The sequence below is a fragment of the Heptranchias perlo genome, chromosome 39 (assembly GCF_035084215.1).
Source record: "Heptranchias perlo isolate sHepPer1 chromosome 39, sHepPer1.hap1, whole genome shotgun sequence".
Classification (NCBI taxonomy): Eukaryota; Metazoa; Chordata; class Chondrichthyes; order Hexanchiformes; family Hexanchidae; genus Heptranchias; species Heptranchias perlo.
Window position 1 is genome coordinate 6,232,511 of NC_090363.1, and position 27,904 is coordinate 6,260,414.

The 27,904-nt window shown below is 46.9% G+C and overlaps 1 protein-coding gene across 1 annotated transcript in view; it reads left to right on the top strand.

The window, feature by feature from the left end:
- Positions 1 to 27,904, top strand: part of ddx39b (DEAD (Asp-Glu-Ala-Asp) box polypeptide 39B) — a 45,512-nt gene that overhangs the window by 3,190 nt on the left and 14,418 nt on the right. The window contains exons 2-6 of the mRNA XM_067973979.1: positions 2,982 to 3,220; positions 6,048 to 6,175; positions 13,269 to 13,361; positions 14,939 to 15,122; positions 15,714 to 15,832. Coding sequence (XP_067830080.1) covers positions 3,010 to 3,220; positions 6,048 to 6,175; positions 13,269 to 13,361; positions 14,939 to 15,122; positions 15,714 to 15,832 — 735 coding nt within the window. The 5' untranslated portion in view covers positions 2,982 to 3,009. The remainder of the gene's footprint in view (positions 1 to 2,981; positions 3,221 to 6,047; positions 6,176 to 13,268; positions 13,362 to 14,938; positions 15,123 to 15,713; positions 15,833 to 27,904) is intronic.

The following is a 27,904-nucleotide window of genomic DNA, read 5'->3' on the forward strand; positions in this document are numbered from 1 at the left end:
TCATTATCACATTGCTATTTGTGGGATCTTGCTGTGTGCAAATTGGCGGTTGCGTTTTCTTACATTACAACAGTGACTGTACTTCACAAAAGTACTTCAGTGACTGTAAAGCGCTTTGGGACACCCTGGGGTAGTGAAAGGTGCTATATAAATGCAAGTCTTGCGTTCTTTTTACATAGGCAAAACTGTAGAATACAAGCCAGGAGGGGGTGCTGAAACTGTACAGTGCTTGAGTACTGTGCCCAGTTCTGGTCACTTGAGATGCAAGAGAGATATTCAAGCCTTGGAGGCAGTGCGGGGAAGAGTCACAAAGCTCGCCCCCCAGTATTATTACGTCTCAGTTATGAGGAAAGACGGGAGAAGCTTCAGCTTTGAAAGGTGATGTCCGAGAGGTGATTTTATAGATTGTAAATGTCATGGAAAAGGTAAATCTGGAAAATGACTTTAAGCGGGTGAGTCACAGGTTTAAACTCTTCCCGAAAAAAACAAACAAATTTAGGGCAGGTATCAGGAAGTTCTTCACAAAATAGTGATCAACACACGGAATGAATGCACAAATAAGGTAATGAAAGCTAAAACCCTGGGAACATTTAAGAAACAATTGGATCCTGGATGGACGAGCTGAGAAGGGCAGACTGACCTTCCTCGACAGTAACTATCTAGTCGTGGTGGCATGCCTCGTTGCCTTGAGAAGGTGATGGTGGGCTGCCGCCTTGATCCGCTTTAGTCCGTGTGGTCATGTCGCTTCCCACGATGGTATTGGTTAGTTCTCATTGTTGAACTTTGTGGCGACAGGACAGAAACAGGCCGTTCGGCCCAACTGGTCTGTGCTGGTGTTTATGCTTCACACGAGCTTCATCTAACAATATCAGCATATCCTTCTATCCCTTTCTCCCTCGTGCACTTACCCAGCTATTAAGAGTTAACCGATGTGGGAATGGAGTTGTGTAACCCACTGAAGAACATTAGTGAACTAAATTGAGTTTTTTTTACACAACAACCTGGGCGGTTTCTTGTGTTTTTTGGTATCAACTCACAAATTACCAGATTTATCGAATTCAGTTCCACAATTTGCCATGGTGGGATTAGAGTTTATGACCTCTGGGTTGTAAGTCCAGTAGCAGAAGCCACTACATTACTGTACCCATTAGGAACATTGGTCAGACCACACTTGGAGTACTGTGAACAGTTCTGGTCTCCATATTATAAAAAGGATGTAGAAGCATTGGAGAAGGTGCAATAAAAGATTTACTAGCATGATACCAGAACTGAGAGGTTATACCTATCAGGAAAGACTGAACAGGCTGGGGCTCTTTTCTCTGGAAGGTTAAGGGGGAGACCTGATCGAGGTCTTTAAGGTAATGAAGGGGTTCGATAGGGTAGACATGGAGAAGATGTTTCCACTTGTGGGGGAGTCCAAAACTAGAGGTCATAAATATAAGATAGTCACCAATAAATCCAGTAAACTTCTTTACCCAGAGAGTGGTGAGAATGTGGAGCTCACTATCGCAAGGAGTAGTTGAGGCGAATAGCGTAGATGCATTTAAAGGGGAAGCTGGATAAACACATGAGGGAGAAAGGAATAGAAGGGTATGCTGATAGGGTGAGATGAAGTAGGGAGGGTGGCGGCTTGTGTGGAGCATAAACTCCGGCACGGATCTGTAGGGCCGACTGGCCTGTTCCTGTGCTGTACATTCTGTGTAATTCTGTGTAACATCGGAACAGGAGTAGGCCACTCGGCATTTCGAGCCAGTTCCGCCTGTACTTCTAATCCATTTATCTGCCTTTGATCCATATCCCTTGCCTAATAAAAACTTGTCAATCTCAGTCTTGAAAATTTCACTTGACCCCCTCAGTCTTTTGGGGGAGATAATTCCGAGATTTCCACTACCCTTTTTGTGTGGAAAAAGTGCTTCCCGATTTCGCTCCTAAATGGCCTGGCTCTAATTTGAAGATCACATCCCCCCTCGTTCTTGATCCCCTGCACCAGGGGAAATAATTTCTCCGTCTCTACCTTATCAAATCCTTTAATTATTTTAAACGCCTGATGGACGTAGTACGGGTGCCACAGCCAGCCTCTGTGTGCCTGAGCCAGTGACAGGAAAGATCAGCCAGTGTTCCCACGCCTCATTCTTATCTAATGACCCCCTCACACACACACCCCCTGTTAGAAATGTCGTGTATGTCGATGTCTGGTGTGGACAGGAGGGTGCTTTGCTGTGATGCCTTACGCTGTCAAATAATATACCGACAGCACACCAAGCTAGCACTTGGCTGAGATTCCAGAGTGTGACTGCACATCCTTATCCCTAAAGGCTTTGGGGAGAGGAGGGATGAAAGTTGCCAGAGAAAGGAGGAGGGAGTTTAAACACCAAGGAAGTTATGCTCAACCTTTATAAGACAGGCCTCAGCTGGAGCATTGTGTCCAATTCTGAGCACCGCACTTTAGGAAGGATGTCAAGGCCTTGGAGAGGGTGCAGAGGAGATTTGCTAAAATGGTACCAGGGATGAGGGACTTCAGTCACGTGGAGAGACTGGAGAAGCTGGGGTTGTTCTCCTTAGAACAGGGAAGGTTAAAGGGAGATTTGATAGAGGTGTTCAAAATCATGAAGGGTTTTGATAGAGTACATAAGGAGAAACTATTTCCAGCGGTAGAAGTGTCAGTAACCAGAGGACACAGATTTAAGGTGATCGGCAAAAGAACATGAAACTTTTTTTTACACAGCGAGTTGTGATGATCTGGAATGAGCTGCCTGAAAGGGCGGTGGAAGCAGATTCAATAGTAACTTTCAAAAGGGGAATTGGATAAATACTTGAAGGGAAAAAAATTGCAGGGCTACGGGGGAAAGAGCAGGGGGGAGTGTGGGACTAATTGAATAGCTCTTTAAAAGAGCCAACGCAGGCACATTGGCCCGAATGGCCTCCTGTGCTGTACCTACCATGATACTATGAATTAAGGCAGCTGTGCTCTCTTGTTTTAGCAAATTCAGCAACATTTAACAGCACAGAATGGCTGAAAATGACGTCGACAACGAGCTCCTGGACTACGAGGACGACGAGGTAGAAAATCAGGCGGCGGGTGACGCCTCGGAGGTACCCCTCAAGAAAGACGTGAAGGGTTCGTACGTGTCCATCCACAGCTCTGGGTTCCGGGACTTCCTGCTGAAGCCAGAGTTACTGCGTGCGATTGTCGACTGTGGCTTCGAGCACCCCTCTGAAGGTACCCGATCTTTTTTCATTTGCGTCGATCTGTACCGGGTGGCACACGGGCCGGAGTGAGCTACGAGCCAGTGACGTGCGCAAAGCTCCGATGGTTTTATCAGTGCTGCCCGACTTCTGAGGCGGACTATGTTCTTGTAATGCACTACCTCCACCTGCATAAATTGTGCAGGAAGTTTAAATTTTTTTCTCTCTCCATTTTCCCTGCTTCCTTCCTCTCCCCCCGGGCTGCTGTGTTCCCATGACAACACCAACTTGTATTTATAGAGCGCCTTTAATATGGAAAACAGTCCCGTGGCATTTTGTGGGTGGTGCCCATCCTGCCGTAACTTGCCCAAGTGGCCATGATATGAGAAAGAAAGACTTGCGTTTTACAGTGCCTTTTATGACCTCAGGACGTCCCAAAGGGCTTTACAGCCAGTGAAGTACTTTTTTTAGAAAAGCGTAGTCACCGTTGTAATGTAGGAAACGCGGCAGCCGATTTGCACACAGCAACGTCCCACAAATAGTAATGAGATAATGACCAGATAATCTTATTTTTTTTAGAAATGTTGGTTGAGGGATAAATATTGACCAGGACACGGGGGAGAACTCCCCTGCTCGTCTTCGAAATGGTGGCTGTGGGATCTTTTGAGTCCGCCTGAGAGGGCAGACGGGGCCTCGGTTTAACGTCTCGTCTGAAAGATGGAGCCCAGTCAGTGTTGGCGGGATATTTGATTGCGGGGGAGAGGACTGGGGGAGATTACAGCTGGGCCTGATTCTGTCCGAACATCATGCAGCAGAAATCACCGGATTGAGATCCGGAGCGGGCTCCACGGCTCCTTTGATTTCCCCCCCCCCCCCCACCACTCCCTATCTTAGGGCACTAAACCCAATTGTAGCACCCAGCTGAGACCAGTTAACTCTGTCCACTGGCAGGACTCTGGACTTGGACTCTTCAGTGTCCGTATGGTTCAGCCTCATGCTGGTCAGTGCACGTACCAGCTGAGCCCTTCGGGGGAGTGTACAATAACTCAGAATCACAGCTTCAAAACATATAATAATCCGTCATATAATTCTCACCTGAGGGCTGCTGGCTGTGGCAGACATTGAGCACAATTGGCCTGGTTGTTGACTGCTAGATCTGGCTTGATCTTCTGCAGCAATACTGTGCCTCTCGCTCCTCGTCCAAATTCTCCCAATAATCCGGGATTGTTGTGGAAGGGAAAGACACCCCCAAGATCCTCTCCTAGCCGACGGTGTCTCCTCCATCCTCTTTCCTCTTGCTCCCATCTTGATCTCCAACACCAAATGGTGGGGGCCATGGATTTTTTTTTTGTCTCAAAAGAACAAGACCATATGCTTAGCTGCCTTAGGCTCCTCTTTTCCCACCCAGACTCTTTCCCGAACCTCAGATCCCAACCTTTCTCCTCCATTACTCCTCATGTCCTCACTGTGCTCATCTCCTGCAGACCCACCTCCTGCTTCCCTGGTCCTCGCCAGACACAACGTTCCCCTCCTTGGCACAGTGCTTGTTGATAATGTCAGTGGTTTCCCTCTATTCCAGCTCAGCCATCACCACCTGCTCCTTTAATAAAACACATTCAATCCCTCCGACCTCTCCAATTACTACCCAGCATCCAAGCTTCCCTTCCTCTCTCAAGTTCTTCAAAGAATCATCGCCACCCATTTCTAAGGCCTACCTGTCCCACCACTTCCCCTTGGAATCCCTTCCATCCGGTTTCTGTCACTGAGACCCTTATCCACGTCATTGTTACTTCGAGACTCAATAATTTTTTTCCAATGTTTTCCTCGCCAGGCTCCTGAGCTCTTCGCACATTGGAACTCGTCCAAAACTCTTCTGTCTGTAGCGTAGCCCCCACCCTTGAGACCCATTCCCCAATCTCGCCTGCCCTCGCCAACATCACTGGCTTCCTACTCCCGACACACCAATTTCAAAATCTTTGACCTCCTCTCCAAGTCCTTCCGTGATCCTGCCCTTCCCTGACTTTTGCAACCTCCTTAAGTCCCTATGTATACCCTCCACTTCTCCAACTTTGGCCTCCTTTGCATCCCCCTTCCATTTGGTCCACCGTCATTGGCTGACTCATCAGCTGTCTTGTTCCCGTAGTCTGGAATTCTCTCCGCTAGACGTCTCCACTTGCAACCTCTCTCCCCTCCTTCAAGAGAATGTTTAAGGTCCATCTCTTCGATCTTGCCTTCGACCAACATCCCTAATCCTATCCCAGCGCTGCTCAGTGCCTTGGCTATTTTCACCTCTGTGAAGCACTTTGGGATATTTTATTACATTGAGGGTGCTATATAAGTGCAAGTTGTGATATCCTTTGAATCTCTCACTGTCTTGTAGCACACGCCTATCGACGTACGGTCTTGTATGTAACAGTCTGTGTATTCCACCCTCTACAATGAGAAAAGTGCACACGTAGCAACAGCCTGGAACGTGCTCTTATGACCAAGAGCTTGAGAGTCTTCCAAAAGTTGACATATATATTGCTTTGATCTGTTTGCTTAATTTACTTTATCCCCGTGCATCTGCTTCTCTGAAATAAAAATAGAAAACCCTGGAAATTAACCAGCAAGTTCTCGAGACATCTGATGAGAGACGCATTATTATTTCCGGCGAGATCCTTTTGTCAGACAGTTTCGGGTTCTGATGAAGCATCTCACCTGAGCTCGCCGTTCGTTTTCAGACCTGCCGACGGACTTGCCAGAATTTTCTGCTTTTATTTCAGATTTCCAGCACTCTTAGCTTTTCCTTTATACCACTACTTTCTGGTTTTATTTGCATCCATTTATCTATATTAATTGTTGCTTTTGTTCCTTGGCAGTGCAACATGAGTGCATTCCCCAAGCAATTCTGGGCATGGATGTCCTGTGCCAGGCCAAGTCTGGCATGGGGAAGACAGCAGTGTTTGTCTTGGCTACTCTTCAACAACTTGAACCCATCACTGGACAAGTGAGTTCACTGTTGTTATCAGATGTGTGCTATTGTGTGGGCCGTCAGCTGATTGATATAAAGCCAACAAAGTGAAAGTAAGGCTGGAGTTATATAGCAGCTCCTGATCTGAGAGCCCCTGTACTACGGTTCCTGATCTGGGAAAAGTATCTGTCCCTTGTACTACAGTTCCTGATCTGAGAACGGTATCTGTCCCTTGTACTACAGTTCCTGATCTGAGAACGGTATCTGTCCCTTGTACTACAGTTCCTGATCTGAGAACGGTATCTGTCCCTTGTACCAGGTTCCTAATCTGGGAACGGTATCTGTCCCTTGTACTACAGTTCCTGATCTGAGAACGGTATCTGTCCCTTGTACTACAGTTCCTGATCTGAGAACGGTATCTGTCCCTTGTACTACAGTTCCTGATCTGAGAACGGTATCTGTCCCTTGTACTACAGTTCCTGATCTGAGAACGGTATCTGTCCCTTGTACTACAGTTCCTGATCTGAGAACGGTATCTGTCCCTTGTACTACAGTTCCTGATCTGAGAACGGTATCTGTCCCTTGTACTACAGTTCCTGATCTGAGAACGGTATCTGTCCCTTGTACCAGGTTCCTAATCTGGGAACGGTATCTGTCCCTTGTACTACAGTTCCTGATCTGAGAACGGTATCTGTCCCTTGTACTACAGTTCCTGATCTGAGAACGGTATCTGTCCCTTGTACTACAGTTCCTGATCTGAGAACGGTATCTGTCCCTTGTACCAGGTTCCTAATCTGGGAACGGTATCTGTCCCTTGTACTACAGTTCCTGATCTGAGAACGGTATCGATCCCTTGTACTACAGTTCCTGATCTGAGAACGGTATCTGTCCCTTGTACTACAGTTCCTGATCTGAGAGTGGTATCTGTCCCTTGTACTACAGTTCCTGATCTGAGAACGGTATCTGACCCGTGTACTACGGTTCCTGATCTGAGAACGGTATCTGTCCCTTGTACTACAGTTCCTGATCTGAGAACAGTATCTGTCCCTTGTACTACAGTTCCTGATCTGAGAACGGTATCGATCCCTTGTACTACAGTTCCTGATCTGAGAACGGTATCTGTCCCTTGTACTACAGTTCCTGATCTGAGAGTGGTATCTGTCCCTTGTACTACAGTTCCTGATCTGAGAACGGTATCTGACCCGTGTACTACGGTTCCTGATCTGAGAACGGTATCTGTCCCTTGTACTACAGTTCCTGATCTGAGAACGGTATCTGTCCCTTGTACTACAGTTCCTGATCTGAGAACGGTATCTGTCCCTTGTACTACAGTTCCTGATCTGAGAGTGGTATCTGTCCCTTGTACTACAGTTCCTGATCTGAGAGTGGTATCTGTCCCTTGTACTACAGTTCCTGATCTGAGAACGGTATCTGTCCTTTGTACTACAGTTCCTGATCTGAGAACAGTATCTGTCCCTTGTACTACAGTTCCTGATCTGAGAACGGTATCTGTCCCTTGTACTACAGTTCCTGATCTGAGAACGGTATCTGTCCCTTGTACTACAGTTCCTGATCTGAGAACAGTATCTGACCCTTGTACTAGAGTTCCTGATCTGAGAACGGTATCTGACCCTTGTACTACAGTTCCTGATCTGAGAACGGTATCTGTCCCTTGTACTACAGTTCCTGATCTGAGAACGGTATCTGACCCGTGTACGACAGTTCCTGATCTGAGAACGGTATCTGACCCGTGTACGACAGTTCCTGATCTGAGAACGGTATCTGTCCCTTGTACGACAGTTCCTGATCTGAGAACAGTATCGATCCCTTGTACCAGGTTCCTAATCTGAGAGTGGTATCTGTCCCTTGCACTACGGTTCCTGATCTGAGAACGGTATCTGACCCTTGTACTAGAGTTCCTGATCTGAGAACGGTATCTGTCCCTTGTACTACAGTTCCTGATCTGAGAACAGTATCTGACCCTTGTACTACAGTTCCTGATCTGTGAACGGTATCTGACCCTTGTACTACAGTTCCTGATCTGAGAACGGTGTCTGACCCTTGTACTACAGTTCCTGATCTGAGAACAGTATCTGACCCGTGTACTACAGTTCCTGATCTGAGAACGGTATCTGATCCTTGTACTACAGTTCCTGATCTGAGAACGGTATCTGTCCCTTGTACTACAGTTCCTGATCTGAGAACAGTATCTGACCCGTGTACTACAGTTCCTGATCTGAGAACGGTATCTGACCCGTGTACGACAGTTCCTGATCTGAGAACGGTATCGATCCCTTGTACTACAGTTCCTGATCTGAGAACGGTATCTGTCCCTTGTACTACAGTTCCTGATCTGAGAGTGGTATCTGTCCCTTGTACTACAGTTCCTGATCTGAGAACGGTATCTGACCCGTGTACTACGGTTCCTGATCTGAGAACGGTATCTGTCCCTTGTACTACAGTTCCTGATCTGAGAACAGTATCTGTCCCTTGTACTACAGTTCCTGATCTGAGAACGGTATCGATCCCTTGTACTACAGTTCCTGATCTGAGAACGGTATCTGTCCCTTGTACTACAGTTCCTGATCTGAGAGTGGTATCTGTCCCTTGTACTACAGTTCCTGATCTGAGAACGGTATCTGACCCGTGTACTACGGTTCCTGATCTGAGAACGGTATCTGTCCCTTGTACTACAGTTCCTGATCTGAGAACGGTATCTGTCCCTTGTACTACAGTTCCTGATCTGAGAACGGTATCTGTCCCTTGTACTACAGTTCCTGATCTGAGAACGGTATCGATCCCTTGTACTACAGTTCCTGATCTGAGAGTGGTATCTGTCCCTTGTACTACAGTTCCTGATCTGAGAGTGGTATCTGTCCCTTGTACTACAGTTCCTGATCTGAGAACGGTATCTGTCCTTTGTACTACAGTTCCTGATCTGAGAACAGTATCTGTCCCTTGTACTACAGTTCCTGATCTGAGAACGGTATCTGTCCCTTGTACTACAGTTCCTGATCTGAGAACGGTATCTGTCCCTTGTACTACAGTTCCTGATCTGAGAACAGTATCTGACCCTTGTACTAGAGTTCCTGATCTGAGAACGGTATCTGACCCTTGTACTACAGTTCCTGATCTGAGAACGGTATCTGTCCCTTGTACTACAGTTCCTGATCTGAGAACGGTATCTGACCCGTGTACGACAGTTCCTGATCTGAGAACGGTATCTGACCCGTGTACGACAGTTCCTGATCTGAGAACGGTATCTGTCCCTTGTACTACAGTTCCTGATCTGAGAACAGTATCGATCCCTTGTACTACAGTTCCTGATCTGAGAGTGGTATCTGTCCCTTGCACTACGGTTCCTGATCTGAGAACGGTATCTGACCCTTGTACTAGAGTTCCTGATCTGAGAACGGTATCTGTCCCTTGTACTACAGTTCCTGATCTGAGAACAGTATCTGACCCTTGTACTACAGTTCCTGATCTGTGAACGGTATCTGACCCTTGTACTACAGTTCCTGATCTGAGAACGGTGTCTGACCCTTGTACTACAGTTCCTGATCTGAGAACAGTATCTGACCCGTGTACTACAGTTCCTGATCTGAGAACGGTATCTGACCCTTGTACTACAGTTCCTGATCTGAGAACGGTATCTGTCCCTTGTACTACAGTTCCTGATCTGAGAACAGTATCTGACCCGTGTACTACAGTTCCTGATCTGAGAACGGTATCTGACCCGTGTACGACAGTTCCTGATCTGAGAACGGTATCGATCCCTTGTACCAGGTTCCTGATCTGAGAACGGTATCTGACCCTTGTACTACAGTTCCTGATCTGAGAACGGTATCTGACCCTTGTACTACAGTTCCTGATCTGAGAACGGTATCTATCCCTTGTACTACAGTTCCTGATCTGAGAACGGTATCTGACCCTTGCACTACGGTTCCTGATCTGAGAACGGTATCGATCCCTTGTACTACAGTTCCTGATCTGAGAACGGTATCTGTCCCTTGTACTACAGTTCCTGATCTGAGAACAGTATCTGACCCGTGTACTACGGTTCCTGATCTGAGAACGGTATCTGACCCGTGTACTACGGTTCCTGATCTGAGAACGGTATCTGTCCCTTGTACTACGGTTCCTGATCTGAGAACGGTATCTGTCCCTTGTACTACGGTTCCTGATCTGAGAACGGTATCTGACCCGTGTACTACAGTTCCTGATCTGAGAACGGTATCTGACCCGTGTACTACAGTTCCTGATCTGAGAACGGTATCTGTCCCTTGTACTACAGTTCCTGATCTGAGAACGGTATCTGACCCTTGTACTAGAGTTCCTGATCTGAGAACGGTATCTGACCCGTGTACTACAGTTCCTGATCTGAGAACGGTATCTGACCCTTGGACTACAGTTCCTGATCTGAGAACGGTATCTGTCCCTTGTACTACAGTTCCTGATCTGAGAACGGTATCTGTCTCTCATTACACTACAGTACTGATACGAAACCGAGCCCATCTGCCTGTTCAAGTGGAAGAAAAGATCCAATATCACCCTTTGAAGAAAGTAGCGAGTTTTTCCACTATTCTGGCCAAGCCTTCTCTCAGTCAACACCACCAAAACAGATGAACTGCTCATTCATCCCGTTGCTGTTTGTGAAACCTTGCTCTGTGCAGTTTGGCTGTTGTGAGCGCATTTGAAAAGTAATTATCCTGATCTGAGACTCATCTCTCTCCCTTGGTATACTCCAGCTCTTGACCTCAAGGCTGTATCAGCACCTTGTTCTCCTATAGCTCCTGATCGGAGAGTGGCATCGGTCCCTTATACAATGGTCTCTGCATCGACTGCTCACAGTGGCATAGGATTTCATGCTTTAAAAAACTCTCTCTAAAGAAATTTCTCCTAAGCTGTCCTCGCCCCGTGACCATTTTAAATTGATGTCCCCAGCCAGAGGCAACGGTCTTTCCCTATTAACGCTGTCCAAACCCCAAAACCTATTAAATTAAACCCATAATTGTTACTTGCAGCTTTTTAAAATTAGTTTTAATCAAGTAAAAACAATTATTTTCTAGACAAACTTTGCCTTCTGGCAAGATGGCGTTTGTGCAACTATACATTGTTAGGAAAGTAGTCATTTACATCTGGAGAGACAATTGTTGTTCAATTCGCCAATCCCGAAGTTCAAAAGCTCCTAAATGGTACTTTACTTCTCATATCTTTCAATCAATTTTTCTGCCAATAACCTGACTGGTTACCTCTTGAACGTATCGACATTATCCATCTCCACTGCCTCCCTGGATGGTCTCTGCCAGATCATCACAGTTCTCTTACATGTAAGTAATTAAATCTAATCTGCTCCCCCATTTTGAGCTGGAGTCTGCCCTGCCTTTAGAAACATAGAAAATAGGAGCAAGAGTAGGCCATTCGGGCCTGCTTCGCCATTCAAAATGATCATGGCTGATCGTCTAACTCAGTACCCTGTTCCCGCTTTTCCCCATATCCCTTTAGCATTAAGAAATATATCTATCTCCTTCTTGAATACATCTAATGACTTGGCCTTCACTGCCTTCTGTGGTAGAGAATTCCACAGGTTCACCACCCTCTGAGTGAAGAAATTTCTCCTCATCTCGGTTCTAAATGGCATACCCCGTATCCTGAGACTGTGATCCCTGGTTCTGGACTCCCCAGCCATCGGGAACATCCTCCCTGCATCTAATCTGTCTAGTCCTGTCAGAATTTTATGTTTCGATGAGATCACCTCTCATTCTTCTAAACTCGAGTGTATATAGGCCTAGTAAGACCCAATCTCTCCTCGTACGTCAGTCCTGCCATCCCAGGAATCAGTCTGGTAAACTTTTGTTGCACTCCCTCCATGGCAAGGACATCCTTCCTCAGATAAAGAGACCAAAACTGCACACAATACTCCAGATGTGGTCTCACCAAGGCCCTGTATAACTGCAGTAAGATATCCCTGCTCCTGTACTCAAATCCTCTTGCAATGAAGGCCAACATACCATTCGCCTTCCTAACTGCTTGCTGCACCTGAATGCTCACTTTCAGCGATTGGTGTACAAGGACACCCAGGTCTCGTTGCACCTCCCCTTTTCCCAATCTAACACCATTCAGATAATAATCTGCCTTTCTGTTTTTGCAATCAAAGTGGATAACCTTACATTTATCCACGTTATACTGCATCTGCCAAGTTCTTGCCCACTCACCCAAATCACATTGGAGCCTCAATGCATCCTCCTCACAGCTCACATTCCACCCCAGCTTTGTGTCGTCTGCAAACTTGGAAATGTTAAATTTACTTCCCTCATCCAAATCATTGATACATATATTGTGAATAGCTGGGGCCCAAGCACTGATCCCTGCGGTACCCCGCTAGTCACTGCCTGCCACCCGGAAAAAGACCCGTTTATTCCTTTGTAGGGTTTGCGATTACGCCATACTTATTTTTAGGGTTCAGTTTGGAATCTTCAGTAACGTCTCCCCTGAACCTTTTCTCCAGTGTAAATATTCTGGGGGTGAAATTTGCCTTGGGTGGGGACGGTATCGCATCTGCCACCCGGCACACGCCCCCAGCCTGATAGTCGGACTTCAGTAGAACTGAGTATCCTGCAGGGCGCATTACCGGCGGCAGGTGCCTGTTTTGCGTCCCCGCCCACTTCGAATTTTACCCCATCTGTGTTCCCGTGGCCCGTCTTGTCAGCGCTGGTGCCTAGTCAGAAGTATAGATTTAGCTGGCCACACTTGTGCCCTCTCCGATACTGGGATGTCTCCACTGTAATGCGGTGTGTCCCGTTTAGAACCATAGAATGGTACAGCACAGAAGGAGGCCGTTCGGCCCATCGTGCCTCTGCTTCCCACAGGAAAAACTGTGGGACGGTATTTCCTGGATCTTTATCGCTTGGGATAAACCACGGGGCAATACCAACAGATATCTGGAGTATGGGAAGTGGAAAGTCTTCCATCTCCAGCACCAACGCCCTTCACCTTGATGAGCAAATAAACAAATGCAGAGCAATTGGATATGTGAGTCAGTTGTTTGCAATAGCTGGGGCCGTGAATTGTACGGAGTCTGATGGATTCCGTGTCGAGCGATGTTAATTATTTGTTTGTTTGTTGCTAGATTTCCGTCCTGGTGATGTGCCACACTCGAGAGTTGGCATTCCAAATCAGCAAGGAATACGAGCGGTTCTCCAAATACATGCCAAGCGTGAAGGTAAGAGGAGGCGAACAAGTGTGTGGTTTTTCTATTTTTTTTTTACACGTGTTTCCCCCCCTCCCACCCCCGAACCATTTCCTCCTTCCTCCCCTCACTTCTTGCCCTGAAGGAGTTGACTCTTGCTTGCGATATGGTTGCATGGGTGTGCTTGCCCAAAGTGGTCGTTCTGCTTGTTCGAGTCCAGCCAGTGAATGTTGGCAGGAAACTCATTCCTAGAGGATGTCACGGCCGAACCTTACCCGTCGTTGCATGATATCCAAGCAACTGGTCGAAGCTTCTCCCGCAGCACCTCCCATACCACGTCTACCACCTGGAAGGACAAGGGCATCAGGTGCATGGGAACAACACCACCTGCACGTTCCCCTCCAGGTCACACATCATCCTGACTTGGAAATATATCGGCCGTTGCTGGGTCGAAATCCTGGAACTCCCTACTTCCTTTTATTATTCGTTCATGGGATGTGGGCGTCGCTGGCGAGGCCGGCATTTATTGCCCATCCCTAATTGCCCTTGAGAAGGTGGTGGTGAGCCGCCTTCTTGAACCGCTGCAGACCGTGTGGTGACGGTTCTCCCACAGTGCTGTTAGGAAGGGAGTTCCAGGATTTTGACCCAGCGACGATGAAGGAACGACGATATATTTCCAAGTCGGGATGGTGTGTGACTTGGAGGGGAACGTGCAGGTGGTGTTGTTCCCAGGTGCCTGCTGCTCTTGTCCTTCTAGATGGTAGAGGTCGCGGGTTTGGGAGGTGCTGTTGAAGAAGCCTTGGCGAGTTGCTGCAGTGCATCCTGTGGACGGTACACACTGCAGCCACAGTGCACTGGTGGTGAAGGGAGTGAATGTTTAGGGTGGTGGATGGGGTGCCAGTCAAGCGGGCTGCTTTGTCCTGGATGGTGTCGAGCTTCTTGAGCGTTGTTGGAGCTGCACTCATCCAGGCAAGTGGAGAGTATTCCATCACACTCCTGACTTGTGCCTTGTAGATGGTGGAAAGGCTCGAGCACTGACCTAACAGCACTGTGGGAGAACCTTCACCGCACGGACTGCAGCGGTTCAAGAAGAAGGCCCATCACCACCTTCTCAAGGGGCAACTCGGGTTGGGCAATAAATGGCGGCCTCAAATTTTGTTTGATAATCGCCCTTGTGAAGCACCTTGGGACTTTTTCTATATTAAAGGCACTCTATAAATGCAAGTTGTTGTTGTCTTGCTAGCAACGCCCGTATCCCCAAGAATGAATTTTAAAAAATATCCACTCCTCAGTAAGGGGGAGGAGCGGGGTGGGGGTGGGGGTCACTGGATGGCAATTGTTAATGAGAATCTCGACCAGTTGTCCCACCGTGACGTTTGACGTACATAAAAGTTCAATCCCCCTCACAGCTGGGATGGCCCCTGAATTCACTGGACATTGAAGCTGGGACAGTCTGGCTCAATTTGAGACCACCTGTTGCCTTTACCCACTGAGCCAGCAGGGCGAACCGTTTTATTGCCCCCTTTTAGCTCAGTTCACTAAAAAAGGAGGCAGATGCTGCGGGTTCACGCGGGACGATACGGCTCAGGCATTCCTTTTGTCTGCCGCAGGTTGCTGTTTTCTTCGGTGGGCTCTCCATTAAGAAGGACGAGGAGTTGTTGAAGAAGAACTGCCCGCACATTGTGGTGGGCACTCCTGGCAGGATCCTGGCACTGGCTCGCAACAAGTCTCTGAACCTCAAACACATCAAGCACTTCATCCTGGACGAGTGCGACAAGATGCTCGAGCAACTCGGTGAGCGTTCAGCTTTACAAGGGCGCGGTCCCCACCCGGTCTAACTCGGCTTAAACCTCATCATTGCGCGACTACCACTGGACTTCTCCCTGAGCAGGTCCAACCCACTAAGCCTTTCTATCAGACTTTGCTTGAACATGTGATTCATTTTGTGTGTGACAGAGAGAGAGAGATGCAATGGCAGCTCCAAAATAGTATTAAATATTTTCAAGCTGCTTTGGACTGGGCGGTACAGTAAGCCAGACGCTGTCCTATCTCCCCCCCCCCCCCCCCCCCCGCCCTCAGGGATTAGGTGACTCAGTGGATTAGTTACTGCCCTTTCGCTATCGGATTCAAATCCAGCTCGAGGGTGTCGCCCCCTCCCCTCTGCTGGCCATATGGGTCCCATGTGACATGGGGTTTTCGGGGCAGTTTCAACCCAGGTCTTCATGGGCAAAAGCCCATAGTGCACTACTGTCCCAAATTTGCCAGTCTCCGAGTCCACAGGCTGGCCGGCTGATGTCAGGAATGCAGATTATCATACAGTGCAGACATGAATATCCTGAAGGGCTGATTTTTTTTTTTAAAACCTTCCTAAACCTTTTCTTTCAGACATGCGTCGAGATGTCCAGGAGATCTTTCGCATGACCCCTCATGAGAAGCAGGTCATGATGTTCAGTGCCACGCTAAGTAAGGAGATCCGCCCCGTCTGCCGCAAGTTCATGCAAGACGTAATTATCCTTCTAGCTTCTTTTGGCCTTGATTCCCTCCAGCAGAGACCACGTAAAGCTGGCAGCACTTCCATGGCAGCAGCCCTAATCTTAACCTCGGCCCCGGGCCGGCGAATGTAAATTCGGAGGGGAAAAATGCAGTTGTCCTTCTAACGCAGTTGGTCAGTTTGAGTCAGGCTAAAGCAGGAGAGTCCATTTTTTTTTTTTCCATTGCGTCGACTCGCGTAGAGCTTAAGGGGAGTGGGGTCGAGGGTCAGAAAGATGCGGAAGACGTTGCGGGAAGCATTACCTCGGAAGAACATTCGGGTCACTCGGTGTAGGTAGAAGAGGTTTCTCTCTCCCTCCTCCCTCCCAACCCCACCTACACGAGGTAGTCTTAGCAATTGAAGCGAAAATGGCCAGAGTCTCGAGGACCTGGTGAGAAACAGCAATGACGCAACGCACGTGGGCAGAGTTCATCCTGTTTTCAGGCGCAAACGCCACCCCTTCACCTCTTTACCCTTCATGAGCAGCAAAGTTAGACTGCAGAATCCCTGCAGCAAGTCCGAAGGAATGCGATGCGTTTGCCAGATCCTGGCTTTACACGCGCGTTTAAAAGGACAGGAGCAAACTGCAGTTCTTGCGCACTGAAATGGGCAGTTTTGTATTGGTTTTTTTAAAAAAAAAAATAAATAAAGCCAGCAGATTGCTAGCTGCCGGAGCAAGAGGTGGGGAAGAATTGGTGTCTAACCACCAAACCCCCTCGCAACCAACAAAATCACACACGCCCATACATACCCCTCCACCCCAAACTCTCGCACATACACACCATGCAGTTAATATCGTGATGGTAGACCATAGTTTGCTGAGCCTGTCACCAGACCCAGAAGACCTTCCGAAATGCACCGCACTACACTTCCCATCCCTCCCCACCCCCCTCCCCCTCCCCCTCCCTCCCAGTGCGGCGGAACATCTCGGCCCGTGCGGCACGCGAGAGTGATGAGGATGGCCGGGCGCAGACCGCACGTGAGAAACTCCGGTGAGAAGCGACGTCCGCAGCCCGCCCGACCAACCGGCCCGCGAGCTGAAGAAGAAGACGATGCAGTCGGCCGCCCAGTGGGGGGCGCTCTATCCTTTTTTTTGTTCTCTGTGTGTCATTCGATGTTTCTGCCCTTGGCGGTCTTTAGTGGGGGGTGAAGGTTCAAGGGTTAAACCGGCTTGCTGTTCGATGTTTCTGCCCTTGGCGGTCTTTATTGGGGGGTGAAGGTTCAAGGGTTAAACCGGCTTGCTGTTCGATGTTTCTGCCCTTGGCGGTCTTTATTGGGGGGGGTGAAGGTTCAAGGGTTAAACCGGCTTGCTGTTCGATGTTTCTGCCCTTGGCGGTCTTTATTGGGGGTGAAGGTTCAAGGGTTAAACCGGCTTGCTGTTCGATGTTTCTGTCCTTGGCGGTCTTTAGTGGGGGTGAAGGTTCAAGGGTTAAACCGGCTTGCTGTTCGGTGTTTCTGCCCTTGGCGGTCTTTAATGGGGGTGAAGGTTCAAGGGTTAAACTGGCTTGCTGTTTGATGTTTCTGTCCTTGGCGGTCTTTAGCGGGGTGAAGGTTCAAGGGTTAGACCAGTTTGCTGATTTATGTTTCTGTCCTTGACGGTCTTTGGAGAGGTGAAGGTTCAAGGGTTAAACCAGTTTCCTTAAGGAAAGTGCAAGGAGAAAATAACTTGACGCTTCTAGAATGCTCTCTCTCTCATTTTGCGGTAAAACAGCATTTTGAAAAAAGACCAGGCTAAAAAGCTTTCTTGTCTCAAGATGGACGACAAAGTTTTGGATGCTGCCACTATGAAGAGACAGTATCCCTGTTGTTGACCTACCTGGATTCAGAAATCACTTAACTGAGGATTAAGGTAATGATCGTTGAGGGGTTAATGTGCAGGCATTCATAAAAAATTTAAGGAACAGGAAAAAGGGCCATTTAGGCCCAACGAGCCTGTCCCATTTTCGCAGATCAACCCCACCAACTACCAAAGCACTCAAAACCTTTCCCCCTCTAGAAACTCATCCAGTTATCTCGAGCCTGCTTGTACTGTCCACTACTTGACCTTTCCAAATATTTTTTCTTGCCTATTGGTGACAAAGTAACACCCAACTTCCCTTTTTACCCCTAATTTTTAACCTGTGTTCCCTGGCATTTGAGCCCTTCACCATAGTTACCAGTTCCCCTTCGACATCTTGAAAGCTTCCATTAATTCCTCAAGAAAACAAGCCCGGACTTCTTTAACCTTTCCTCATCAATTAAAATCCAGCTACACTGCATCATTTTTCTTGTTCTCCCTCTGTGCCCCCTCAGGTGGCAATTATCATGACTGGAGGTGCACACAGTAATACCTCGTTACAGTTTTAACGTCCACTAGAGTCGTGGCCTCAGTCCAATCTAAAGGACAGCGCCTCTGGCAATGCAGCACTCCCCCCTCCCCCCCCCCCCCCCCCCCCTCAGCCTTGCACTGGTGTGACAGCCTAGGTTTGGTGCTCAAACTCTTGTGTAGGGCTTGAACTTCTGACTTAGAGGCACTAATTGAACCAAGCTGACATAAATTTACCCGCTGAGCCATTGCAGGAAGCGCCCATTAAAATCTTGCACATCCTTCAAACGTTCAGTGGGGATCTACGCAAAGTCTGGGTCGACTGACAATAAGGACGCTGTCTCTTTTTACTCTTAACTTTGAGTTACCATGGCATTGTGTATAAGAATAGCGGCAGCATGGGGCATGAAATTTCATGCTTGCACACCATACAATCTCCTATTTGGCAGGGTTCCCCCTTCTCCACACGCAGACCAGTCCAGCCTTGCCAGGTGGCAGAAGGTAATGGGGATTGCTTTCCTTCCAACATTGACTGGCAGAGGTTGTAACGCAGCGCAGACAAGTTATAAATCGGGCAGCTTGGTGACCAACCAGAAGTGGAGAGCTTATTACTGTGTCTAACCCAGATCGAGCTGTTGTATTGAATGGCCACTTCAGAAACTCAGGTCATAGTTAGTTGGCAAGCAAATGGGAATAATCTTTCCGACTTTGTTATGCGATCTGAAAAACAAATTCAATTCTCTTCCTTGTTTTTCCTCCTAATTTGTAGAAATGGGTTAATTTGACAAGTTGTTTTATTAACACTCTAACCTCATGGTATCAAATCCTCCCATTCCCCCAGCCTAAATTCACCCACGTAAGTTGAAATATGTATGTTTGTTTGCACTTGTCGCTCCACTCCTGAAGGCACTGGCTCCTTGTTAGGTTTAACAGGTGCCAATGATCATCAATCACCTTGCCCAGTTGGCCGTTCTTCATACCTAAACCTAGGCGTCCCCATGGCCTTCATTTCTCAACATAACGAAAACGACCATCAAGTCCTTTGTTTACGTTGCCCTGTCATTGTATGAAATCCAGTGTGTCATCACTGGATTTCATACAATGACCTAAATTCATCCAAAAATGTTTTTTGTAATATTTGATATCTGATAGAATATTCCTCATGTAATAAATTAAAATCCGCTTTTCTAATAATAGCTAGAATCTTAGAATCATACAGCACAGAAGGAGGCCATTCGGCCCATCGAGCCTGTGCCGACTCTTTGGAAGAGCTGTCCAATTAATTCCACTCGCCCCGCTCTTTCCCCGTAGTCCTGCAAATGTCTCCTTTTCAAGTATTTATCCAATTCCCCTTTTGAAAGTTGCGATTGAATCTGCTTCCACCGCCCTTTCAGGCAGTGCGTTCCAGATCATCGTAACTCGCTGTGTAAAAAAAAAATGTCTCCTCATCTCCCCTCTGGTTCTTTTGCCAAATTATCTTAAATCTGTGTCCTCTGCTTACCGACCCTCCTGCCAGTGGAAATAGTTTCTCCCTATTTTCTCTATCCAAATCCTTTATAATTTTGAACACCTCTATTAAATCTCCCCTTAACCTTCTATACATAATATAATTTAAAAATCTGGCATCGGCATATATTTCCTGTGTATAAAACTTTACTTCATGTAGGTGCGCTTTCATCACTTGTCAACTTTTCCCCTTGTGAATTCCTCTGCCCACATTTACAATGGGAGCTGCCTTTATAAACTAGTCACACTAATTACACCTTCCTGCTGGTGATGGTGCTAAAACTCCTCAGCCATTACTACAGAGAAACTTTATACTATTCTGCTTCCCAAATTTCCATAGGTTTTGCTATTTAATGTTATACTTCGATTCATTATACTTATCATGTCTGCAATGCCACAGGAGATCCATAATAAATCGAATTGGGTTAAATTGTGAGGACAGGTTGCATAGACTGGGCTTGTATTCCCACGCGTACAGGAGATTAAGGGGTGATCTAATTGAGGTGTTTAAGATGATTAAAGGATTTGATAGGGTAGATAGAGAGAAACTATTTCCTCTGGTGTGGGGGAGTCCTGAACAAGGGGGCAAAGCCTTAAAATTAGAGCTAGGCCGTTCAGGGGTGATGTCAGGAAGCGTTTCTTCACACAAAGGGGAGTGGAAATCTGGAACTCTCTCCCCCAAAAAGCTGTCGACTGGGCGTCAATTGAAAATTTCAAAACTGAGATTAATAGATTTTTGTTAGGCAAAGGGTATTAAGGGTTACTGAACCGAGTCGGGTAGATGGAGTTAAGATACAGATCAGCCATGATCTAACTGAATGACGGAACAGGCTCGAGGGGCTGATTGGCCTACTCCCGTTCCATGTTCAACCAGCATATTGTTAAAACGCAGAGTTTAAATTATCTGCGGTAAGTAAGCTTTTGACTTCATTTTGTGAAGGATGTTCAGTATAAATTCTGTGTCGTCAACAAACGGGTAAGAAATGGGAAATGTTTAGTGGGGAAGCATAATGAGAGGAAACTGGTCAATCCAGAGAGGATGAGGGAGAAACATTGTCCGTTTTGTCCTGGTTGTGGCCCCGGCCCCAGCCCGATGATGTGCCAGCATGGGATTGTATGGTGTTTAGGTGCATTCGGGTGTTGTAAATATGGAGAGAGTGAGAGATGAAAGGAAAGGATATCTAGACTGTTACTGTTTTAGAATATGGATCCTTGCATGCACTTCTAACCATTTGACTTCAGTGCGAAAGAACTGTGCCTTGAAGAGAGTTGGTTTGTGGTTACGACGGGTTCGTTTAACGATTTGAGCTGGTCCTAAGGCACCCAGAAAAGCTCCAGTTCATAGTTCAGCTCAAAGGATGCAATAGCAGGCTGTGTAAATTTAAACCCAAAATGGAATTACCTAGCAGATCTATTGTGGCTGTTTTTCTGCATCCAAATAAGACATTCAGTTTATTTTAACAGGGAATTTTAGTTTTTGGGAGGTGGGTGAGACGGCTGAGTCTGTGTACTGTTCTCGACCTGGCTGGGTTTTTTCTTTTAGCCCCGTTAAGTTGTTTTATGTTGGCGATGATTGGAATTACTAGAGTATAGACCTGGAATGCTATTTCCACGCACTCTGCTTTACAGATATACAGACTTTTATCCGGTCTGCGAGTGCTTTTTTATCGTCGCGAATATTCTGCTGGTCAGGGCGAGGGGCTGTTGGTGCTGGGGACCGAAACGGTTTCCGTTTCAAGCGTCAAGCACTCCCAGATCAGGCACGACTCTACTCGACCAATGTCTTTCAAACCTGACAAATTAGCACCCTCCCCCTCCCCCCCCCCCCCCCCATTATAAGACGCAGAAGTGGGGTGTTAAGAATTTGATATCTGTTGTAAAACCCAGATTTTTGGCACGTGGTTTCTATTTTAAGAGTGTCACAGCAGCTCATTCAAAGAAAAACAGGCTGTTCTCTCCGAAACCGTACAGAGCTAGCAACCTTGGGGGGGGGTTTCGATTTCCGCTATATCTATACTGAGACTTTCGGGAGGTTTAAAACTCTCTAAATAAGTGTCCTGGGTCTGTCAAATTTCCCATCTCTATTCGATATGGGAATAGCAAATACTAATACGAAATACACATTAAAAAACTTCAGGCTTTCTATGTTTATTATCAACACTAAAGGCCATTTTTTAAAAAAAACATTTGTATGTCCCATCCCAGTTATTTCGCCTCAATGATATATCGTTTTTTTAAAAAAAATTAAATACTCAAAATGCTTCATTTGAAATGTAGTCTTTAGATTGCAGCAGCTGCGATAGGTGAATCAAAGACAACAAAAAAAAAAGATGCTGGAAATATAGAACAGGCCTGTCCGCCTCTGAAAAGGGAAAAGAAAGGTTTGGTTCTCCGTCAGAACTGAAAGCCAGAAGATAAGCGCACCCCTTAATTGGACTGAATTAAATGGGGTGGTGGGAGGGGGTGCAGACGGAGTACACCGGGGTAGAAGTGAAGAGCCAGGCACGTCGACAAGTACTTGCGGGGCAGATTTCCCCGTTCCCGGGCTGTTGGGTGGCCCGCACGCACTGGGAAATTGGGCGGGAAGGGACGTACACCCGTTAGCGAACCCAGCTGATTTTTCCATCCGCTTAAATTAACGGTTGGGAAAAATCGGGCGCGTTCCGTCAGGTGAGTGCGTGATCCTCCTGTGTTCGTTGCATCCGGGGTAATGATCCGACAGCCCAGGAGCAGGAGAATTTGCCCTACTGGATTTAAAGTCCTATGTTTTCCACCTAATGTTCAGCTGCAGGCAGACCATCTACGTATTTCCAGCATTTGCAGGGTTTTTTTTTGTCCTTTTCTTTTTAGCAGCCACAATAGACTGTTTGGTTTTCCCCCATTGAAAATTGTTTTTCTTTTCCCCTTGCATCCTGCATGGGGTGGGAGGGGGTGAGATTCCTCCTGTCAGTAATTTTACAAATGCCATTTCCTATTTGTGATGGCTTTTTTTTTTGTTTGCTAAAATAATCTTCAGGAGGCATTCCACTGCCCCCTTCCTCACCCCCCCCCCCACCCCCCCCCACAAGTGTCTAATCCTTTGGGCTCCTCTATAGACCTGACAGCCTTGTACTAATGTTTGTGGAGAGGTGGACTTGATATAGTTTTTTTTTTAATGCTACATTGTGTTTGACTTTGATCGTGAAATATTACCTTGGCGGTAGACACCAGTGCTAGTATTTATTCAGGGCGGTACTTAAAGGGGCTGTGTCACGTTGCAGGGAGAGAAGCACTGGCGTTACCCTAAGCAGCCGTTGCAATGACTTCTTCGCAATGCCGACCATACGGCCTTGTGTAATCTCAAAATCTGCACACGCGGTTTTCTGCTTATTTTTTAAAAATAAAATTGCAAGTGGCTTAACACAGACAGACCACTTTAGAGATGTTCGCAATGTGGTCGGAACCGCAGCACAGAAACAGGCCATTCGGCCCAACTGGTCTGTGCCGGTGTATATGAGCCTTCGTCCTCCCTACTTCATCTACACCTATCAGCATATCCTTCTCTTCCTTTCTCCTTCGTGTACTTATCTAGCTTCCCCTTAAATGCACCTATGCTGTTTGCTTCAGCTACTCCTTGTGGTAGCGAGTTCCACATTCTCACCACTCTGTGGGTAAAGAAGTTTCTCCTGAATTCCCTATTGGATTTATTAACGACTATTTTATATTTATGACCTCTAGTTTTGGACTCCCCCCACAAGTGGAATCATTTTCTCTGTCTACCCTATCAAACCCTTTCATAATCTTAAAGATCTCTTTCAGGCCACCCCTAAACATTCTCTTTCCTAGAGAAAAGAGCCCCAGCCTGTTCAGCCTTTCCTGATAAGGACATCCTCTCAGTTCTGGTATCATCTTTGTGAATCTTTTTTGCACCCTGTCCAATGCCTCTAGACCCTTTTTATAATATGGAGACTGGAACTGTGCACAGTACTCTATGTGGTCTGACCAAGGTCGATGCAAGTTTAACATAACTTCTCTGCTTTTCAATCATATCCCTCTAGAAATGATCCCCAGTTCTGGATTTGCCTTCTTATGGCCTTATAACCTGTGTTGCTACTTTGTGATTTGTGTATCTGTACCCTGAGATCCCTTTGCTCCTCTATCCCATTTAGACTCTTATTATCCAAGCAGTATGTGGCCTCCTTATTCTTCCTACTAAAGTGCACCACTGAATGTGGTTTAAATGGGACATTCTGGCTCACTAGCATGAAACCCCTGCTGCTTGGTCATCCCTCCTTCCCACCGCCAATGGCGACTCCTTCAGTCACTACATCCTAAAGTGCCTCCCTAAATCCCACTGCCTTGCAACTTCTTTTTCCTGCTTTTCAAAACCACCCAAAGACCCTTCTCTTTGACCATGTTTTTGCGGGGAGGGGGGAGGGCCCTCCCTCCCGCTCCCCATTTTCTCTCCTCGTTTACCACTGATGCCCAAACTCAAGAGATGCGACACATGAGGGAGAAAGGAATAGAAGGATATGCTGATAGGGTGAGATGAAGTAGGGGTGGGAGGAGGCTCCTGTGGAGCATAAACACGGGCACGGACCAGATGGGCCGAATGGCCTTGTTCGTTCTATTGTAAAGTTGTGGAAACTGCCAGTGACGCAGCCCCTTTAAAGAATGCCTTTACTTTTGAAAGAATCTATTATTTTGTAAAAGCGGATTACTATTTCCGAACTTAAGTTATGTTTAGTTTTGTGTCTGGTTTATCCCCCTTATTTTAATAGTGGGGCTGAAACTATCGTTTTCTGAGTTATTGTTCTTTGATCTCCTTAACTGCCTAGGTTGGTTTTCAGATATTGGACAGACCCTAGTCTCAAAATGGTGTTGGTGCCACCTCTCTCCTGGTTGTGGCCTTTCTGGGCATTTTGTTGCCCATCCAACTCCCACTTTATTCTCTCTCTCTCTCTCTCTCTCTCTCTCTCCCTCCCTCCTCCCCTCCCTCTGTTCCGGCCCGACCCGACCTCCAACCACTGCGTTCCGCTGGCAAATTAACTACTGCGACCGTCGGGCGTCCTGTCCACCGGTCACAGGAGTATCTCTCAGTTGAGTCCTCCTTCACCAGCCTCCCTGCCAATGCTGAAGGCACTGAACAGGGGGCAGGAACCTGAATCCAATTTTTTTTTTTTTTTTTTTGCCCTCTGTAACTCTGAAGTTAATTGTAGTGCCCACCTCCACCGTATCTGCCTCTGCTGAGATCAGATAACTCGGCACAGACCAGGAACGTCCTTTGCATGACCCAACTGCTCACTGGATGAACTCGATGAGGAGGAAAATGCCCTTTTGAAACACTCTTCCTGGCAACGTCTTAAAAGATTATTTTTTGCTGGGTCTAATCACACTTCAAGAATGTCCATTTGGGCTCGGGCGACTGTTCCTTCCATTACAACAAGCGACTACACTTCAAAAGTACTTTGCTTGGTTGTAAAGTGCTTTGGGACATCCTGATGCAAGTTAGATGGAGTAGGGGGAGGGAGGAGACTCGTGTGGAGCATTAACACCGGCATAGACCAGTTTTTTTTTTATTCGTTCGTGGGATGTGGCAAGGCCAGCATTTATTGCCCATCCCTAATTGCCCTTGAGAAGGTGGCGATGAGCCGCTCGGCCATTTCAGAGGGTGATTAAGAATCAGCCACATTGCTGTGGGTCTGGAGTCACAGATAGGCCAGACCGGGTAAGGACGGCAGGTTTCCTTCCCTAAAGGACATTAGTGAACCAGACGGGTTTTTACGACAATCCGGTAGTTTTGTGGCCGCCGTTCCTGATGACTAGTTTTTTTTTAAATTCCGGATTTTTAAATTTGATTAATTGAATTTAAATTCCCCAGCTAGCCGTGGCGGGATTTGAACTCGTGACTCCCGGATTGTTAGTCCAGTCCTCTGGATTACTAGTCCAGTAAGATAACCACTCTGCTAACGTGCCCATTGGGCCGAATGGCCTGTTTCCGTGCTGTAAATTCTCTTTAATCTGTCCAACTGCAGAGCGGTGCACTCCACCGTACGAAGTTTCAGAAACCAGCCACCGTGGTCATTAACCCTTTTTGAGGATTCTTTGCGCTCTTGTCAGATCAAAGGCGTCCAGCATTGTACAAATAGGAAGTTTTAACAGCAGCGAAGGTGGAGGTCGTGGTTACAGCGTTTGAGTTGAATTTTCTGCCCGTAGGTGTGCCTGTAGCTTGCGAGACCATTTTAAAGTCCCCGCTGCAGCATTTATATAGCATGTGGTGCCTGGAGAGGTGCTACATATTAATGACTTCAGTTTTAATCACAGGTCATCACCGGGGCAAGTCAATTGAATAAATCAAATTCTGTTTTTTTTTTAATTACACGGCAGTTCGAGATTTTTACCAAATTTTTTTTGGGATCGCGTTCTATGATTCTGCTAATTTTTCCATTAAAACAGGAAACCAGTAGCAATGCCCGGGGCTGCTTTCTCCCATAGTCGGAGGGGGGGCCTACTGATCTAGGGTAACTTAATAAATCAAATTCTGTTTTTATTACACGAGATTGGGGAGTCATTCCTGTGTTTTGGGAGAATCACGTACAATTCCATCTATTTTTCCTGTGAAAACCAGCACTCTTGATCTGATTGCACCACTGGTATTAATAGTCACAATACCAGCACATGGAAACAGTTACTGTGAGGCAGTCTGTATTTAAGGATAACCTGTATTTTGTGCCAATACTCTTGGATAGGGTTAGATTATGAGGAGAGATTACGTAAACTAGTCTTGTACTCCCTGGAATATAAAAGGTTAAAGGGGTGATTTGATTGAGGTTTTAGGATTTAGAAAGGAATTGATAGGGTAGATAGAGAGAAACTTTTTCCACTAGTGCGGGAGTCCAGGACAAGGGGACATCACCTTAAAATCAGAGCCAGACCGTTCAGGGGAGAAGTTAGGAAACACTTCTTTACACAAAGGGTGGTAGAAGTGTGGAACTCCCTCCCACAAAAAGCAGTAGATGCGAGCTCAATTAATAATTTTAAATCTGAGATCGATAGATTTTTTGCTAGCCAAGGGTATTAAGACATAATGGAGCCAAGACGGGAGGATGGAGTTAGGATACAGATCGGCCATGATCTCATTGCATGGCGGAACAGGCTGGAGGGGCTGAATGGCCTCCTCCTGTTCCTGTATTCAGGGAAGGCGGGATTAAGGCAGCTGAGTCCCTTTGGGCCATTCGTGCGCGCCTCAGAATGCCACAGTAAGAAGCTCGGGAGCACATTGCTCCAGTCACTTGGTCTGGGGGTCAAGAAATGTTCTCAAACCGACCGGTTAATTTTGTTTCAAAGGCAATTATTTCTGACCCTCCATATTTCTCTGCAGTCCTTCAGAGTTCCTGCCCACAGCAGCGCTGTTGAGTTGCCGCTATGCAGATGCAAGTGACTGGCACTCTGGTTTTCTTTCTCCGTGCTTTGTGTCTCCTTGTGACTGATGAAGAAGCTGCCGTTTAGGGAATCGCAGACGTAAACCTGTGTCCCAACAAAACAATGCCAACTCTCTCACTTCCCTCAGCGCCTCCATGATTCATAGAATCATGGTAATTTACGGCACAGAAGGAGGCCGTTCGGCCCGTCGTGCCTGTGCCGGCTGAAAATGAGCTATCCGGCCTAATCCCACTTTCCAGCACTTGGTCTGTAGCCTTGTATGTTACAGCACTTCAGGCGCATAACCAAGTACTTTTTAAATGCGATGAGGGTTTCTGCCTTTACCACCCTTTCAGGCAGTGAGTTCTAGATCCCCTATTACTTTCTGCGATTCAAAGCACAAATTTAAACACCGTTTTAGGAACGTAGGGACAGGAGCAGGCCATTCAGCCCCTCGAGCCTGTTCCGCCATTCAAATAGATCATGGCTGATCTGTATCTTGACTCCACCTACCCGCCTCGGTTCCGTAACCCTTACCGAACAAAAATCTTACCAATCTCAGTTTTGAAATTTACAATCGACCCCCCCCCAGCCTCAACAGCTATTTGGGGGAGAGAGTTCCAGATTTCCACTCCCCTTTGTGTGAAGAAACGCTTCCTGACATCACCCCTGAACGGCCGAGCTCTAATTTTAAGGTTATGTCCCACCTTGTTATGGACTCTCCCCCACCAGAGGAAATAGTCTCTATCTACTCTATCAAATCCTTTAATCATCTTAAACACCTCAATTAGATCACCCCTTACTATTTTGTATTCAGGGGTACTCAAGCCTAGT